Source organism: Tetrao urogallus (assembly GCF_951394365.1).
Source record: "Tetrao urogallus genome assembly, chromosome: Z".
NCBI classification, from domain to species: Eukaryota; Metazoa; Chordata; class Aves; order Galliformes; family Phasianidae; genus Tetrao; species Tetrao urogallus.
This window is the reverse complement of record NC_136816.1, coordinates 46315287-46335013: the sequence shown is the minus strand read 5'-3', so window position 1 is coordinate 46335013 and position 19727 is coordinate 46315287. Positions and strand designations below refer to the sequence as shown.

General features: G+C 34.8%; 1 protein-coding gene across 2 annotated transcripts in view; it reads right to left on the bottom strand.

Moving 5' to 3' along the window:
* The window catches only part of PTPRD (protein tyrosine phosphatase receptor type D), a gene marked incomplete at both ends in the record, with an annotated part of 269207 nt that overhangs the window by 34056 nt on the left and 215424 nt on the right, over positions 1–19727 (bottom strand). For both annotated transcript variants that reach the window (XM_079548803.1, XM_079548804.1), the window contains 3 exons: positions 1869–2023; positions 2613–2732; positions 16117–16292. In XM_079548803.1, the coding sequence (XP_079404929.1) occupies positions 1869–2023; positions 2613–2732; positions 16117–16292 (451 nt within the window). The remainder of the gene's footprint in view (positions 1–1868; positions 2024–2612; positions 2733–16116; positions 16293–19727) is intronic.

The window sequence follows — 19727 nt, the reverse complement described above, 5'->3', positions numbered from 1 at the left end:
GTCAGTACTGGAGCCACTCCTATTCAATATTTTTAGCGATAACCTGGTAAAGTTGGTTGAGTACACCATTAGCAAGTCTGCAAATGACACCACATTGGCAGGAAGTATTGATCTGCCTGGGGGTAGGGAGGCCATACAGAGGGATTCGGACAGGCTAGATTGCTGGGCTGAGGTCAGTGGGATGAAGTTCAACAGACCAAGTGCCAAGTTCTGCAATTTGGCCACAACATCCCCAGGTAACGCCACAGGCCAGTGGCAGAGTAGTTGGAAGACTGCATGGAAGAAAGGACCTGAGGGTGTTGGTTGATACTCATGCTGGTACATGAGCCAGCAGCACGCTCAGTGAACAAGAGGGCCAGCAGCATTCTGGCTTGTACCAGAAACAGTGTTGTCCCTCTGTACTCAGTGATGGTAAAGCTGCAAATTGAGTACTGTGTTGTTTAGGGCCCCTCACTACAAGAAAGACATCAAGGCCCAGAAGTATGTCTAGAGAAGGCAATGAAGCTGGTGAGGGGTCTGGACTAAGTCTTATAAGGAGCGGCTGAGGGAACTCGAATTGTTCAGTCTGGAAAAGAAGAGGCTTAGGGGAGCTCTCTACAGCTGCTTGAAAGGAGGTTGAGGCAAAGTGGGGGTCAGCCTCTTCTCCTGTGTAGCTAGTCATAGGATTAAAGGGAATAACCTCAAAGTTGCAACAGCCTTTATTCAGGTTGGATACTAGGAAAAAATTTGTTCTCCAAAAGAGTGGTTATGTGCTGGAACAGTGTGCCTGGGGAGGTGCTGGAGTCACTTTCCCTGGAGGTGTTCATGAAACATTTAGATGCTGTTCTAAGGCACATGGTTTAGAGGGGAAATATTTGTGGGAGCTGGATGGTTGGACTGAATGATCTTGGAGGTCTTTTCCAACCTTTGTGATTCTATGATTCTATGATCTTTAAGATTCCTTCCAACATAAACTATTCTACGATTCTATGGAAAAATGAAGTCTACAAAAATCAGTAATCTTATGAATTCACTTTGAATATGACAGCACAATAAATTGTTAATTACTACAACATAGTCCTAATCTGAGTGGGTTATGACAGGTTATTTCTATCAGCATTTGTAAGGGTATGCTGCTAACCTTAGTATGATCTTACATATTTCTAGCAGGTTTGCTCTTGTCAAATATTTCCAAAGATTCCCCTTCTCCTTGTCTTCAGTTTCCTTGCTAGAAAACCTTTAAGAGAAGTTGATGTTGTTCTCTTTAAAGTTTATTAATTCATCTCTTGTAGTGTCCCAAATATTTTGCTAGTTGCAAGCATCATAGAGCAATCATCTCCCAGGAACTGTTCTCCATATATGGCTTTTGCCATTGCCAATGCCCCTGCATATCCTCACAGTTCTCAAGAAGTTAACCTTGAAAATAGATCAAAGTTTCTACCTATTTTTGATAAAAGTTACAGTTTAACATTCTTAATTTTTATGTTATTTACTTTCCTACACAATGCAAATCATAATTTCAGAAGCTGTTTTATTTTTCAGATCATGTTTTCTTCAATACGCAGCCTCTTAAACCAGCAGGATCCTCTTTCCTTTCCTGCTGTCATCTGAAAAATAGATACTTCTGTATCCATAGAGATATAGACTGAAGTCACCTGTTCACCCTGCAGAACTTCAGATATTCTAAAATTAATTTCCCCCGCACAAACGAAAGGAAATATTTTCGACCCATCTAACTTGGCAGTGCCATATTCTGTTCTATTATTTTCAGTGTAACTACTCAGTGTAACTGAGTTTTTGACAAACTCAGAAGTCTTTACAAGTGAAGGTTTGCATCTGCAATGAACCAGAAAGCAATAATCTTGACATAAAATACATTCTGAGCTTACCTGCAATGCACTACCATCGGACCAGCATCAGGTGGGTTACAGGTCTTGACACGTCTCAGGAAAGCTAAGAATGGTGTTGGGTGTTCTGGAACACCATGGTCAGGCCAGGCAGTGAACTGGAATTGCCTCACTTCCCTTTTCTCACTTGAACCATTCTAAGAAATGAAAAAAAAAACCAAAAAACTTTATGACAAAATTGCCATTTTATGTGATATCAGGGCCAGTAAGTGAAACACTTGGAGAGGAATACATAGCAGAGGAGGCAATTTGAATCATATTTGGTACTGGAGAGAAACTGAACTCAGGCTATGTGGAGGAAAAAAATTTTCTTATATTCAAAATTGCATCACTGAAACAATGTAAGAGCTTTAATCATAATCTGCAGCAATTAATCACAAGAAGATCTAGTACTTCGGTTAATATTTCACACAGTGAAGTTATGAATAAAGAGATTTCTGTATTAATCTACAAAATACCATGCTGGAATATGAGTATACGCTGACAGTAGGTTTCATTTTTCAGTTTTGCTAAGGGGTAAAGCGAGAGAAGGAGGGGATGAGAATAATGAGAAGGAGAAAAAGAGGAGGGAAGGCAGGAAGAAAAAGAAAGGAGGAAGGAAGGGAGTATGTGGAGGGAAAATAGAGAGAAATAAGGAAAAAGAGAGAAGGAAAAGAAGAAGAGAGTAGAAGGGAAAGGAAGAGAAAAGAAAGCAAAGAGGGAGAAGGAATAAAAGAAATTATATACCTTGTAAAGTGCAAATGTACGAACACAGTATGTTGCCAATTCAACCGTGTCTAAAAGGGTCACTTGGATGAGTCCATAAGTTTCTGTGCCTCTGCTTGGCCAGTACTGATCACATTTCACCTGTAGTGAAAAACATAGAATTCTTTAATACTGTAAAACTGCTGTTTGTTGTATGCCAGAGTGTTTAGTCATTGTAGGTTTCAAAATGTAAGGAGTTACAATGTTTAAAAACAGCTATGGATTCAATACAAGATATTTCATTTTCCACAAGAACTGCTTTTCTGAGAGCGAGGCTTCTAATATCTTCTTCTACAATGGGTATTTATATATTCAGAGGTGTGGTGTGGATGGTCAAATGTACCAATATGTGTAGATACACTAAAGAAAAACTAATAGTTATTTTGTGATAAATAAATTTATAATAAATTTATAAATATATAAATTTATAATAGATAATTGTAATTTTTATATTACAGTTATATATATATAATTATATAAAAATTTATAATAGACAATTTATAATAGATAAAACATAACCTGATTAACTCCTCTTTAACATACTATAATTTAATAACATATTAATCTAGTGAGTGTAGATACACAAGTTTTTGAATACTTGTCATATTTAATCTATTTTATGTCAGTCTGAAAACATATAAAGTGTTTCTCTGATGCTAGTATGTTTGTTGCTCCAAACAGAATGTCTCTGTTTACATGGAAAATACAACAGATTCAAAGAGTACAATAACACTCTTTGATAGAGCAAAATCTCATCTGTAAAACACTACTCTTCCACACATTCCTATTAGCTATGCGTTTTTGCCACTGATGAACAAAAGTCTGCATACTGTGATTGTAAAAATATGCACAAGACAAGATGGCACTCTGCTGCTGTTGCCACTGCCGAAATGCAGCACTCACTACCTCACTGCACTCACACCCACTGTTTGGTTAACATTCAGCAAGTGTTGATGAATGTCATTAGATGCAGTTTTTTCTTTCACTTGGAGGAATTCAATGACACACCTTTGCTTCATATGCACAACCATGTCAGACACCATTTTGTCAGAATGCCCCTTTGCTGCCATCTGTCACCTGGCAACACAATAATGTAAGATGAGAAAGCTCAACCTTTATTGCCATACCACCACTATCTGCCTCTGACACTCTGGGCCAACATAACAAAACAGAAGATATTATTTTTGGAGCAGCCCTTGTATGAAACACATTTAGCATGTTCAGAAATATCTCGGTATAATACTGAATTTATCTGAGAAATAATTTTAGTACACAGAGAAATAAAAAAGTATCTGCAACTATTAAGTGCATTGTGAAAATACAATTTCCTTCTTAATTCAGTGTTATGATGCATAAAGCAAAATCATGTTTGTAGGAACTTAAAAGATATGATTTGATAATTTATACAGATGATATGGTTTCATTCAACACATTTTAAAAGACATAGGACATTTCATTCAGAGAAATCTCCATTTTAAAACACTATAGATTGTATTAACAAGCTGAAATAATTCTAAGATAATGCAGAAGAGAGCATACGCTTACAATCTTTTTTGAGACTGAATATGATGTTTAGTATTTATGATGAACGCTATTAAGAAAAAAATCAATACAAGATGTCTAATACATTCAAAGAAGATGATACAAAATAGTACGGGGACTATACAAAAATATTTGTGTTTCACTGACAGATATATTATACAAAAACGTCAGTTCTGTCTGTAACAAAATTGCTGAAAGAGCAATTACTAAATATATAATGAATATCAGTGATAAACTTTGCAGGACTCCTAGCAGTAAATAAAGCAACTGCAGCATACTCATTTCACTTTACCTTAATGTAGATACTGTAACTTAGTTGTATTTTATCTAGAACAGTTGTGCTTTATTTTATCTCCTATAAGAAGACATTGTATATATATATATATATTTAGCAGCTAACACTCTTACCAGAACTAACTAGAAGAAACTTTGAAAGTTGTGTGTTCTCCAAAAACAACACTTGCTAATGTGTTTCCATTTGAGACAGTCCTGGGGAGGTATTAAGAACAGAACTAGGAGTATGATAATCTAATGTTAAACATTTATCCAGAAATTTGTAGAAAATTTATCCTTTTCAGTTAAGATGGGAGAAAACTTATATGCCTGCTCTTTTATAATCAGCCTTTGCTTTTCTTCATTTATTAGCTTTTCAAAAATACACTCCATCAATTTTCCAATTTTTCTGGGATACTTTCTGTGATATCTAGCTGATACAGAACACTATTCCCGGAAGACGGCTTACACAAAATTAAATATTGTTTAAAATAAACACAATCTATAGATCACTGTATGCATTATTTGAAAGTGGAAATTATGAAAGTAAGTATCAATTTTTTTAGAAAGAAAAACTGATTTTTGATTGATACAATTTTGATTTTCTGGAATAGAATATGAGGTATTTTTTTGATGAAATTATATTCTTTATTCTTATTGTCTCTTGATTTTTTCCTGGGACAAGAGGTCTTCAAAGATGTGTTCTTATCTGTCCCTAGATTTTTGCTATTGATCACAACACTTACAATATCAACATTCCTAACAATATATCTTCGTGAAAGATGAGAACAATGTTTTGTACCAGCATTCTCAGAAGAAAAGAACCAAATAATTGAGACAATCAAATGTTCAGACACTATTATCTAAAGCAGAGTTCCTGCTAAATGTTTTATCCAGATTTTTCAAAAACATGTGATTACAATCCTGGACTGCAGCTCTTAAAGTAAGTTTCTTTTTAGGTTATACATTAATATTTTTTTCAGAAAAAGAATTCTCAAAACCCTTACATCACCCATAATGTAGTATGAAATGTTTACAAATCTATTTTTAAAAGGTGATTGCTAGATGTATTTTACTTCAGCTCTATGGACTGCACTTAAATGTCTTCTGTTAAGGGGAATGTCTTCCTCACTTGTATACGTGGTTTGGAAACCTGACAATTTGAATGTGGTAAGCACAGTGACATTTAATGTAGGCATTCTCCTAAAGAAATGCAGACTAGGGAATTAATTCATTTTCAAACCAATTTTGCAACAAGATTTTGGTGAACTTCATAGTCTTCATCCTCTACTTATCCACTCAGTTCCCACTTTCAAGGACTGAGCTATTCCTCTGCAGACTACATACGCCTGTACACAGTGAGACATTTTTTGGCATCTTGACTCTACAAGAAAATAGCTTTCCCCAGTAATTTTCTAATGCTCTCTTGCCTGTCACTGTAGATGGCAAGAGTCATATAAGAATGAAAGAACTCACTGGAAATTTTGAAGAAAAATTAAATTACAAATAATGACAAGAATACCACTTACTACTACCTTTCCTATCTGATCCTGCCTAATTGCCATATATAAGTTCTCATGACTTCAGCTGTCAAAAGACATGTAAATATATTATAAAATCTTGTAAATACCATAATAGTAAACACAATTAGAAGACATAACTAATGATAACAACATTCTTGCATCCTGCTACTCAAACATAAACATCTTTTCTTTCTTGACAACTCTTACATGCAGATCACCTTTACTTTCTGTGGAGGTTTGAGCATTCTCTGAAAGCAAAAGTGAACGCAAAAGAACTGCTTTCTTTTCTGTGAAGAATGAGAATTTTGAGACCATTTCAAACTTGAGGGGCTTAACTAGCGACCAGAGTCTTAAGAATGTTTGTGGATATTCACACTTTGACAAATTACAGACAACAGATGGTTGCATAAACAGAGCTGAAGAAAAGTTATTTTCATCTGAACATATAAATACAAATAATCCTGACAGCCAAGGGCAGAGAAATAGTATTCCAGTACAAAGTTCCATTAGTTTGACTGAGAAGTCCCTTCAGGTGAATCTTAACAATGAACTAATTGTTACAGACTATCTGAGATTATAAGGTCAAAATGCAGTTCATGGAAGAGAGCGTAAACTAATAATAGGCAGATTCATACAGTGTATTCCTTGTTGTATGAATAGCATATGAATTATGTTAAATCTGAAATAACAGTAGCATGTGACAAACTTCTTCCTTTGGTTTTCATAATAATAATAGCCCTCTACAGACAAAAATCTCAGAGTTCATTTTCAAAGTCTTTCTTCAAAAAGAAAATATCTCTATTTGCTGAAAGAAAATGTCTCTTTAAAGGTCCTTTCCAACCCAAACTATTCTATGATTCTATAACGCTGAATCGTAATAGTCCAATAGAAAAGTAGTGCTGATAGTTGCTGATGAAAACTGCCTTAAATGCTAAAAGGCTAGATGGGTGCCTCAGACATTTCAGCTAATGCTCTGTCTGCAAGCAGTTGCTATTTAAAGTAATTGTGCTTTTTGCAACAATGCCATGACACATAAATATCAGGATGATCTGAGTCTAAATATCACAGACAATAACACTAGTGTGACAGACTGTAATGCAAGGATTCTACAAGAAAAAATGAAACAAAACACCCACACTTTGAAGGCCATTTTAGAAGAAGATTTGGCAATGTGTCATCCATTCACTTTCATGCAACAGTAAATGGCAGATTAAAATTTTGAAGTCCTGTGAAAAATATGATTTCATATGGTTTTCATACAGTTTTCAACAGTCTATGTTTAGATTTTGGTTTGAAGAAATACCAGATTTAATAGAGTTCTAAATTTTGAAGGAATTGAACACCTTTTCCCTGGAAGACAGAACTTCTAAGCCTCACCAAGTGTGTTCCCAAAACAATTGATTGTTTCTAAACATTTTTTTCTAAAAATAATTTTTTTTTCCACTGCAGAACAGAGAACAATTGTATGCAGTGATCTCTAATATGGATTTATAGTGCATACGTACTTGTAAGATAGTATAGACAAATGAATACTAGGTTAGTCATTAGCACTGAAAGATTATTGATAATTAAAAGCATGACTCCTATTATAATCCTTATGACTGAGTGTGGTACATGCATTAAAATAAAAAGAAACTGACTTTAAATTGAGAGTTGGGAATATTTGAAATATGCTCTCTAACTTGTCTTTCATCTTCGTCTATACAAGCCAGTAACAATTCAGAATTATATTTGTAATTCATCAATCTGACATCCCCTTTTTTTTAACTCTTCATAACAGCACGGAAAACAGGGCCATAGTGAATCTATTTTGAAAGATAAGTCTGTCAAACAGTTTAAATACAGCTAGATTTTCCAAAGGTAAAAGGCTTCTATGAAGTAAATCCAGAGGAACTAGGGAATGGGCTGACTACTTTTATGCACCATTCTTTTCCTGTACTCAAGGCTGATCACTGTAAGCAGCCTGAATATTCCTTTAAATGGGAAAAAAAAAAAAATCATATAAGAATATGGATATATTAAACAATTCATGGGTTCTACTGAAGATTTTCTATGGTCCATACAAGAGAGCCATCTCTTTTAGCTGTTGTATTATGTAAGAAACTAACGAAAAAAAAATAGTTTAAAACATCTGAGTTTCAACAAAGTTCTGTTCTTCTCACAATTCTTTGTTCACTTGAAAGCTGGGCATGAGATGAGAAAGGATGAAAATGGGAAACAGAAAACTGGTGAAGAGATTAAAATTCTAGAGGCCTTAAAAGTTTTCAGCATTATTTCAGCTTAAAAAACTGAAATTTCAGCTGAAAGCATTCAGAGTTATTTCACGTTCTTGTGAGACTGATCAGAAAGAGCACCCCAAAAACATTACCAACATGAGCCTCCCAGTACACAGCTGTATTCATTAACTTCCTCAGAAAGTGGTAAAAACTTTACAATTGATGGTAAATTTAAATCAGAATGTTCTCATCCAGAAGTACTTGTCTGATGAACTCAAAATTTGAACACGTATTTCTCATTGTAAATACCAGTCTTGGGTCCTTCCACATAATCTGACAAACAAGAATTTCCTAGTTTTTTTTTTTTTTTTTTCCCTAAATAATAATTAATTAAACCACTAACATTTTCAAGCCTGAAATTCCTTTAAAAAGTCCCTGTAGTCGTACAGTACTATACGACAAAGAACTTAAACAAAAATGAATTACTACCTGCATTTAAAAAAAGTATGCAGAATTTTAATTTTTGTTAGGAAAGTTTATAACTCAAAATGTTAAAGGCCATAACCTATAAGTGTCCCTTTATCTGCAATAAGAAAAAAATTGTATGAGGTAGTACTTTATGTCTTACCTCAAGCACAAAGCAAATGAATGAAGCAAATAAATTCAAATTACAGACTTACAATATAGTTTTCATTAAACCCATTGCTGTACATGCCTCAGGAAAACCTTATTTTCCAGAAAATTACTAGTTTATCCTAAAGCAAAGAGAAACAATTTCATTTATGGGTGCAGAATCATAACACAAAAAACTTGGTGGTTATTTGACAAAAACTACATTGTCAGTTTAGCAGGTACTACTTTATCATTTAAAGTAAGGCTCTAATGTTAGCAGTTCTTGACAGCTTAAAGAGACTGCAGAAAGCATCCTACAGTTTGCTCCATTCATGACATTATATTTTGAAAATTCTTTCAATACCATGAAATAGATACTCTTTCCTGCAAAGTTGATTTCTTACTTGTAGAGCCCCACAGGAAGGGAAAATGGTTGATTGGCATAATCTTTTTAACAGCTTTTAATGTACCAGAAAGCTAACACATTTTCTTTCTACCATATAAAACAAACAAAAAAAAAACCAATTATTTCTGACTTCCCCATTTATAATTTTTCAAACCTCTGATTATTAACATTCTCTTTGAGATTCTCTGTAGTTTACCAATCGCTTTTCACTTAGAGCATTCATTCTGTATGTGCTCAATTTCAAATGCGTATAAGCTGAAATAAACAGACACAGATTGATAAAATTGCTTTTAGTCCTTGCAGCAGCATTGCAGAATTTGTTTTATCACTGTATTAACACTACATACAGTTCTCATATATTGTTTTCAGATATTCTCATGACTCTTTTGATTGTTGACGCAACAGTTGGAGTTCTAGCTGAGGTCCCTTGGCATAACACTTCTTCCTGAAGTGGGTGCAGTTATATTAGCATATATCCATAACTAGATGAGTGTAGTGGCACTGCGTGAATTAGGTACCTATGACTGACTGCTTCTGAATGAAAGCTGTGCTCCTCCTGCCCTTGCTTCTCTGAGAATGCTTCTATAATGACCAGACAGATTGCCAAGGTTCATAGTTCTGTTAGGAAGTAGATGGTGACTTCTCCTAATTCAGCTCCTACAATGGTGCAGAAATTCTTGGATGGTGGCCAACTGTTACTGTTAACAAAGAACATTACCAACCTACTTTTTTTTTTTTTTTTTTTTTTTTTAAATCTGATGAACTCATGGTGTACTTGAGTAAGATTTTTCCTTTTTACTGGCCTTAGCTCTGTCATTCATTCTTTTCCTGACTCACATCTTAGCATACTGGGAGCACTGAAGAAAGGAAATAAAATTCTAATAGTACCTTATTGATAAATTAGTGATCAATTTTCCACTAAAACTGGGGAATGAACCAATTACAAAACTGTACGCTTAATTAATTGTTAGAAAAACAATAAATTTTGGAACAAGAGAGTGCTATCTGCAATGTACATCCTGCCCAGTAATATGCATGTTAGAACTCTTAACTTACTTCTCACCACATAAAAACATGCATATTTTCTAATTCCTGCAGAAAGTAGAAAAACTTTTATTTATTTTGTTCCAATATTTAAATATGCATCTTATGACTTTAAAAAATAACAGTTATATCCACTTCTGCTGTCACAGCATAATACACAGATCAACTGTTTTATCTAAAGTGAAATACACATTTGTATGTGGGAGTATATTAATATAATTTGTGATGAATTGTTAAGTGCATGTACTAATGACATTTCTGCTCATATTAGTGAAGATGTCTTATTGCCATTTATATTTGATCTAGTACTGTGACAGATAATAACTCCAGTATAACCTGTCAAAACATACTTGGTGCGAAAAAATCTCAAATTTACTGCTGTAATCCTGCACAACAAATGGGAAATTACATTAATCAAACTCCCATAAAACTCTACTGCAATTCTGTATTTGTACGGAAACTTTCATGCATTTCAGACAGACAAGCAAAGCAATGTCCTTAGATTCCTTTGCTTACTACTCACTGTTGTGCATGTAATATCGCCTTTTCTTACCTATATATAATATAATCAGGTAAGCTACATTATATATCAGTTTTTAATTTGCCATCAACATATTAAGATTCAGTAAAAATGTTAGGAATTTTTGCCTTTGAAGTTGAATATATGGGTTCTTTTCCTATCTGCCTTAATGAAAGGACTGTGCATCAACTTGATGTAAGTCCTCATAGCAGGACTATAATTGTAAGTTTCTTTCAAAGCACAATTGCACTTTCCATTGTGCATATTCAGATTTTTGATTATTGTACGCTTAAATATTTATGTATTCTTTGCTTATAATACTGATGACAATACTCACTTCCTGACAGCCAAATGATTCTGGAGCAGGCAAACAATATCAGAAAAAGTATCCTCATGTACTCAGTGAATCATTTGCAAATTTGAATGAAACTGGTAGTATCACTATGAAAACAAAAGCCTTCCTCATAGGTATTGAAGCTCAGGATCTGCCTCTTATCTGAGCAATAGCTAGGATTAATATGGAGACATTTAACTTTGATCCTACTGAGGTTCTTTTGACAGAAGGCTCTATTTCTAGACATTATGGTCCTAACATAGATAATATTGCCAGCCAGGTAGAAGGAGTATGTGTTCTCCATCAGTTATAAAACAATAAAGTGTATTCAAAATAAGGAATTAAAGGAAAGAAAAAAGATTGAGTTCTGTTTCAAGTGAATAATCTGCAACAGTACTGCACTGAAACAGAGAAAAAACCTGAACGTTTCTTCTCCAATTTATATAGTATATTTTAATATAAAAGATTTTTGCTAAAGAGATTATTCACAAGATGAATCATTCTGATCATTCACAAGAATGATCTATTGTAATTTGTAAATGAGTGAAAGTTGGAAAAAATTGACCCACACTCTAAATCACGCAACTTAGAAAGTTCATTTAATTCAGTGAATCTGGGAAAAAAAAAAAAAAAAAAAAGGAAAGAAAGGAAAACAGAAAAAAAAAAAAAAAAAAAGGGGAAATCCATATTTCGGGAGGAGGGAAATATAGAAAAGTAAGAGAAGTATCAAACATTAACACTTAACAAGCTTTGCAGCCTTCCTTGGTGTAATGCACAACTGTTTCTCTTAATCTCTGATTTGCACCCTTATTCTTCTTTTTCTTTCACTCAGATTAAACAATTATTCTATCAACAGTGTTTTATTCACTATCAGTATATATAATCATTTTTTGTGTATGTTTCAGAGCAAAGTAGATTGCTCTGAAAGAAATGCCTCCTATTTATTTCCATAGAAACTACAAGACATATGAAGAGCATAGTAACACCATTGATAGAGAAAATTCTCAGCTACAAAGCAGTGTTTTTCAGCATAGTCACCACCATCAGCTATGCATTTTTGCCAGTGATGAACAATAGCCTGCATGTCATGCTTGTAAAAATATGAACCTGTAGAAGTGATACACTGTCACTGTCACCACTCCTGAAAAGCACCACTCACCACCTACTGTGCTCCATCCACTCTTTGGTTTCCATAAATGTTAAGTCCCAGTAAATACCAATAAGTGCCACTTTCACTGCCGAAGAGAATTCCATGAAACACGTTTGCTTCATACACACTTCTGTGTTAAACACCACACTGTCAGACTGCCCCTCTGCTGCCATCTTTCACATGGCAACAACATATATTGGAATACCGGCAGGAAGGCTCAACATCCACTGCCATATCATCAACATCTGCTTCTGCTGTTGTGTTCCAGCATAATAGAATAGGAGGCATTACTTTCAAAGCAGCCATCATGAATTATGTGCATGATAACTGAAAGATGGAGCTGACTTTCAGTAGTTTGGCTTTCGTCAAGTGAGATTCAGGTGATAGCATCTGAAACATAACTGACAAAGTGTGAAAGGTTGTAAATTAAAGATCTTCTCTTTTCCTAAAGCTTTTTATAGCTGAACAAGTAAACTATAGATTCACTTTAATATCTTTAGTTGACGAACTCAGCTGTAAAACTGTGTGCATTCTCAAACCTGAAGATAGTCAGACATCTAACACATGCTAATGAACTGACTTTGTTTCAGTGGATGCAATTAAAGTCCACATCTTTATCTACTCTGTCCAGGTTAAAAATGCTGATATCAAGCTGCAGGACTGTACGGTGAATAAAAGCAACCTAAAACAAAATGACAACTTGAAGATGGAAAATAGGTGAAGTCCCAGAGAGAAATGATTTTACCTTGAGACAAGAATAATGATCAGGTTTGCAAGACACAAAGTTGAACCAGAAGAAAAAGAGAAACGAAATTAGCAGTGATCTTCATCTTTAAAGTTATAAAACTGTGTTTATATTTCTAGCATGAAATTTCACTTCTATCCTGCTATAAGAAATACACTACACTAGAATTACAGCTTGAGAAAAAACAACAAAATCTTTTCATCACATTTTTCCTATGCAGATTTTCCCATTGCTCCTTCAATATCAACACCATTATTTGCATTACTTATAGCTACTGTATTAGAAAAAGAGGTAATCTGTGTGCCATGTTTACACTGCTCCAAAATCCATGGGAGTTAGACCGGAGCTTTATAATGTGCTGGATATGTGCTATCTAACAATATACATTGAGTACATAAAATTCGTATCACCTATGAACACAGAACTAGCTAAATTATGCACTAAGAAAACACAAACACAAGCATTGCATGAACAGACAATCCATTGACTAGACTGTCTGGTCTCTCATTATGCTCAAGGGACATATTGCTGCTGAATGCTAATCACTTGTGGAAGTGATTGTTATTCTGATCAGCAGTTTTTAGAATGCAGTCAGCAAAGGGGAGATTTATTTTAAAAGTCTGCTAAGCAATTATTGAGAGGAATGAATGGAATTTCATTTAGTTACATCAAAACATCTTTCTAGGCTATGGCTGTCTGTGGCCTGCAGTATTAAGATAAACTCTCAAATATTTAAATACACCTTCTGAAATTAACTGCTTATTAGGATCAGATTTTTTCTCAGCATTGATACCATTTGCAGCAATATTATTATATAAGAAGCAATTACTGAAGAAATGGACAGAATTTCATTTGCTTAATTCCAAAGAACTTTTAGTACCTACACTAACTAAGGCCTGTAGTCTCCAGATAAACTGTAACTTTCTGAAAATTACTCTCTTCTACTTGCCATCAGGTACACCCATGTACAAGCAGAAAGTGGTTCTATAACTGTAATGATACACATTGCTTGACCTGAAAAATAAGTGCTTTATTTAAAAAAAAAAAAAAAAAAAATGTTAAGAGTAAATATATATATATACTTCATAGCCTCCATAAATGAATGACTATTGCCAAGAGATTCAACAATTGTGTAATCACTGCAACTATGTGTCTAAGCACACGAAAAACATCAGTGACTACACATTACATTCTCTAATATTCCAAATATATGTGCAGAAATACATCATAATTTTGAAATGGAACTCATCCATGAGTTGCTGAAATATCAGCTATTTTCCAGTTATAAACTTTTTATTAATTTAAAAAATTTTCTAAATCTTTACTCTTCCTCCCTAATTTATTTCTCTCCTTCATGAACTTTCTACGTATGTTGCCCAGTGCCTTTGTTTCCTTCACATCTTGTATCTCTCAGGACCTTCCATTTGCAATCCTTTATCCTGCTTCTCACTTGCAGATTTCTACCCTTTCATAGAGGCTCCCAGGAGCATGTAACCCAAGACCTCTGCGGTAATATTTTTTCTGTGTTAACACTCATGTTTGTTATTCTGCTCAGCATTCATATTAATTGCAAATCCTGATTCTTTTAGTGGTTTCCCATGGGAAGCAGTTACTACAGATGTTAGAATCACCCTTTCCTTCTCACCTCTGATTTCTTTCTACATTTGGCTACAGCTTCTGCTTTATACTGTGGGACCTATTTGTGTATTTCAGCTTCAGCAGTAAACCTAAAGCAGAACCTTCTCCAATCAGTACACATTCCCATCAGCAGTAACAGCATCATATGCAGGAACAACCAAAGAGGAGTTGTAGTTTGTCTTGATATAATATACAGAATTATTTTGGAAAAAGAATATTGGGGGGATCACCTTCTCAGCTTTTTCTAACCATTTTCTCTTTCTTTTTCTTTCTTCTCCTCTGCCCCAAAAAGTATTTATCATTAGTACAAATGTGTGTCATGAAATACAGACCTTGCTAATAAACCTTTGTGCAGCAGTGTTCTGTGGCCACTCTTTCCATCATTTCATCTTTATACATTATATATAAGAAAACCAACTATTTTTTATTTCCCCTTACATTATACTAATATCCATTCATCACTTCTATTATTAAATGTTTTAGTTCTTTGCTTTCCTAATTTTATAAACTTTAAAATTTTATTTGAAGTATCACAGAGAATTTTGTATTCCATTACTGTATATATTATTTATGTTTTCCTTGCACCCAGAATGTGCTAAAGTAATATTCTTATATTTTTAATCAAATCCAAATCCTCAGTGATCTTAAGTGTAATCTATACCACACAAAACTGAAAACTGAATGCATACATACATGAATTTTCTTATCACGATATAATTATTGATATTACAAAACAAATAATGCTTTCAGTCTTTCAGTCACTTCCTAGTGCTTACAGATGACTGAAGAACAACAAAATTCAACGTGGATCAAGAGATGTCAAGATTTTCAGAGGATAAAAACTCTACCAAATAAATGGTGTGACTGTAATTTCACAGATGAAACTAACATTTCCTATGCAAGTGATTTTTGTTGTTTGGACACTTCCAAACAGTAGCAACTGAAGAAAAAAGGTCAGCTCTTGTGTATATGCTGGAGGCAGACTAACACATATGAAACAAAGAAAAATGTTACCTGAAGTGATTTATCGTATAATCTTATGATTTCTGTTAGAAGAAATCTTAAACATCATCCAGTTCCAAACACCCTGAAATTGTTTGGGATACCTCCCACTACATCGTTTTGCCCATCATTCTATCTAGCTGGCCTTGAACACCTGTAGAGACAGGGCACCCACAACCTCCCCCAGCAACCTGTTCCAACACTTCACCATCCACATAGTGAACAATCTCTTTTTTGTATCTCATCGAAGTCTAATCTCTTTTAGTTAAAAACCTTTACCCTTGGTGCTACCACTGCACTCTAATGAAGTGGTCCATCCCATATTTCCTGTAGTGTCCTTTAAAACACTGAAAGGCTGCTGTAAGATCTCTCCAGAGTTTTCTCTTTTCCAGGCTATACAATCCCAACCCTATCAGCTTGTTTCTCAGTTAGTACAATACTATTAACTTTGTGTTTTGCTGTATGTATATGTTTTCCTTACCCGGGACCTCTCTTCCAATTTTGTCATCATGACAACAGTTGCACCACGTTGCTCCCACATCATTCTCCAGAAGTCTCCAAAGGTTTCTGGCAATGCCCCTTGTGTTGCTATATATGCATTCTGCTTTCTGTATCCATCTATGTAGTTGGCATTGATATAGTCACTTCCTGGTATGCCTGCAAAGAAAGAAGAATGAACATACTGGGCAGCATTTCTCTGAAGTTGTATTGTGCAAGAGCTAAAAATCCTATTACAAAGCTGAACTGTAGAATCTGAAAGTGCTGTATATCATGTAATACATATGTTCCTGAAAGTGAGTGCATGCAGCTTCTTGGGTATGCTCGCCACTCTGGGAATATCCATTCTTTTTAATTAAATGAGCCAATTTGATAAGGAAGTAAGAAGTCTGAAAATATATAGGGGGAGAAACCTGGGAGTGAAAACAGCAATATGCACAAGCTGGTTTGTCAGTGCCTGCTGTCACCTATTCACATAGAATCATCTCCCTTGACCAGGCAGGGCAGCCTCCCCACCAGCACCCTGAGTAGGCTTCAGTCAACTCTCTCATTGAGCTCATTGCATTTCTTTCAAATACAGAAAAAGATTTCATGCTGCCAGATTATTGACATTATTGACATATGCATTTTTCCCAATAAACAGGAGACAAAATAGCTTTATTTTAACAAAAATTAGCAAGCAAGTAAAAAAACTGGAATCTTCTGTACATTGTATGCATGAAATATAGACATTTACAAGCCTGAAATTAAATACTTGAAATGGAGACAGAAGCCAAGAGATACTTTCACACTGGACCTACACTGTCATTCTCCCGAGACTCTGCTATGTTGGACTAGACAGGGACTTCAAGTATGCCTACCAGAGCCTTTGGCAAGTAGTCACTTGCTCATTTTGTCTACTTACAGTCCCACATGATGTTGAGCCAGGTCTTGGTCTTTGGTTATTTCAGTGAGATCATGATTGCTATGGCTGTACTTAGAAATGTGTCATAAAATACTGTCTGCCTAGATGCTAGCTGTAGAGGAGATCTTGTTGCTGCTCTGAACTAAAAACAGAAGTGCTGGCAAAAAAAAGAGGTAATTATAGCCATATTGATATCAGTCCCACATCCACTGGATTTAGCGGTGAATGGTCCAGCTGTTGGCTCAGACTATACGCATGCTGCCTAGAAACAGAATTATGATGTCACTACTGCTGCTGCTGACTGGAAGAAGACAAAATATTTATGTGAGATCACAGGGCAGGTGAGATCCCTGAGCAGTGTTTCCCATATTACTGCTGTGTTGAGCATTAAGGTGTTCCCAAGAAGAATTAGCTGAAATACACAACTGTGCATTGTAACAACAGGTTACAAAAGGTATGTTAATGTAATTAACAGAAGTTACTTCCTCTCTGTTTAAAAATTAATGCCTATGTTTGCACAGCCAACCTACTACGTCCAAGTCTACAGCCCCAGGATATGGAGCAGGTTGCACCAACAGTTTCATAAGGCAGTCAAGGTGATACAACCTCATAGACTTATTCTAAAGGTGTGACTATTTTGACTTCACAAACAGTATTTCACTTCACGGAAAAAAACAGAGTTTCTTTTGACATAAATCACAAGTTGCTGAATAAGTTCAATGGAGTGTTTCTCAAGCTTTCTGTCAGAAGCTGAACTTCCATAATTATTCTGATTAGTCATCTTCTGCTGGTGATCACAATCTAGGAATGATCTAGGGTGTGTACTCCAGTCTTACTTGACAACCAGTGGCATATATCTGAAAATATCTTCCAAAATAATAAAAGAAAAGAAATCTGAAATTATTCAGATTATGAGTTACTGCAACTATAATCTATACTATAACTAATATCTATACTATAATAACTAAACTATAATAGGGCATTAAAATTTGCCTTTATGTCCCCATAAATTTGATAGGCTTCCTTGATTTTTTTTTTATGTTCAAAATATATTTAAACAGAATTTTTAACTTGATTTGACTTTCTGTGCTAGTAAAGGAAAAACCTGACAAAATGTTTTAGAACAGGAGACTTTATAGCTTCAGGGGCACAAGAGAGGCAACAAATGGCATTCCTCAGACAGGATGCATGGACACAGGAAGACTGGCTGACTGTTATTAGAAGTGATTGAAATTCTCTTCTGTGAAAAACAGAATAAAATGTATCACCTTCAAAACATAATCTATAGCTGAAAAGTGTGATTTACTGCCATAAGAGGTTGGAGTTCAAAAGCCTCACTCTTGAAAACTTTAATTTTTTTACACATGAGTTCTTATTGTGGAAATTGGAAATAATGGCTTAGAAAATACAATTTCTAGGCAGAATGTCGTATTTTCTTCCCTTATCAAGATAATAAAACATTTTTGCACAAAACAGATAAAAAAGTAAAATGATGCCAACAGGAGAAATCTACACCAACTGGGTATTATTACCAAAGGAACTGAGAAAGCTGGTAAGAAATGTTTTCTGCATAAATTAGAATTTCATTATGATGACTGCTATCATACTTTGAAGCATATGTTATAAATAAAAGCCTGAGGAAAAAATGAAAAAGAGAAACAACACTTTGTAAAGTGGTTAAATGATCTTATGGGAAAGCTGTCGTCTAGAGCTGATACCGCACAACTCAGCATGAAAATTAAGCATAAGAAGTATTGCAAACTGTGCAGTAAAGAATGATCTTTATAAATATCTGCAGCCAATACTACCGGTACTCAATATAAATAATTCCAAAATTTCTAAAATTGTTCATACTCACCAACTTATATTGCATTTATCAATAAATCATATTGAAATAAATACCTTCTAAATTAAATATATTATAATTATTTAAAATAGAAGGAAGACCCTGTTCCAGGGAGTGGAACACTTCTACTGTGAGGACACGCTGAGAGAGTGGGGCTGTTCAGTATCTAAAGGGGGGATACAAGAATGAAGAGTACAGATTCTTTAGCAGGGCCTGTGGTGATAAGACAAGGGAAAATAGTTTCAAATTAAGAGAGTGAGATTTAGACTGGATATAAGGAAAAAGATTTTTTTATGATGAGTTGTGAGGCATTGGAAGAGGCTGCTCTGAGATGTGACGAATGCTCCATCCCTGTAGACATTCAGCTCAGGCTTTGAGCAACCTGACGTAGCTTGGATGTCCCTGTTCATTGTAGGGAAGTTGGACTACATGACCTTTAAGGGTCCCTTCCAACTCAAATGCTTATTTGATTCCACAAAGTAAAGCTAGTTTTCAGATTGTATTCATCACAAATGCAAGAAGGATAATCAAGATTAATAATTATAGGTGTTTTCAAAGAAAATGAATACACAACTAGGTTAAAATGGAATTTTCCACTTGATTTCAGCAAGAGGAATAAAATGTCTTACGTGTTCTTTAGCCAGAAAAATCCTTTTGCAAAATTACTTGGCATTATGGTGCATGAAAAGAATGTTGTTGGGATACGAAAAGGAAGGTCTCTTCACTACAGCCCCAGAGCAATAACTCATGACTCAGCTAATTCATTTCATGGAAAAAAAACAACCCCAATTATCTAAACAATATTCACTCTGTGAAGATTTTTGTCTAAGAATTCTCAGTAGCA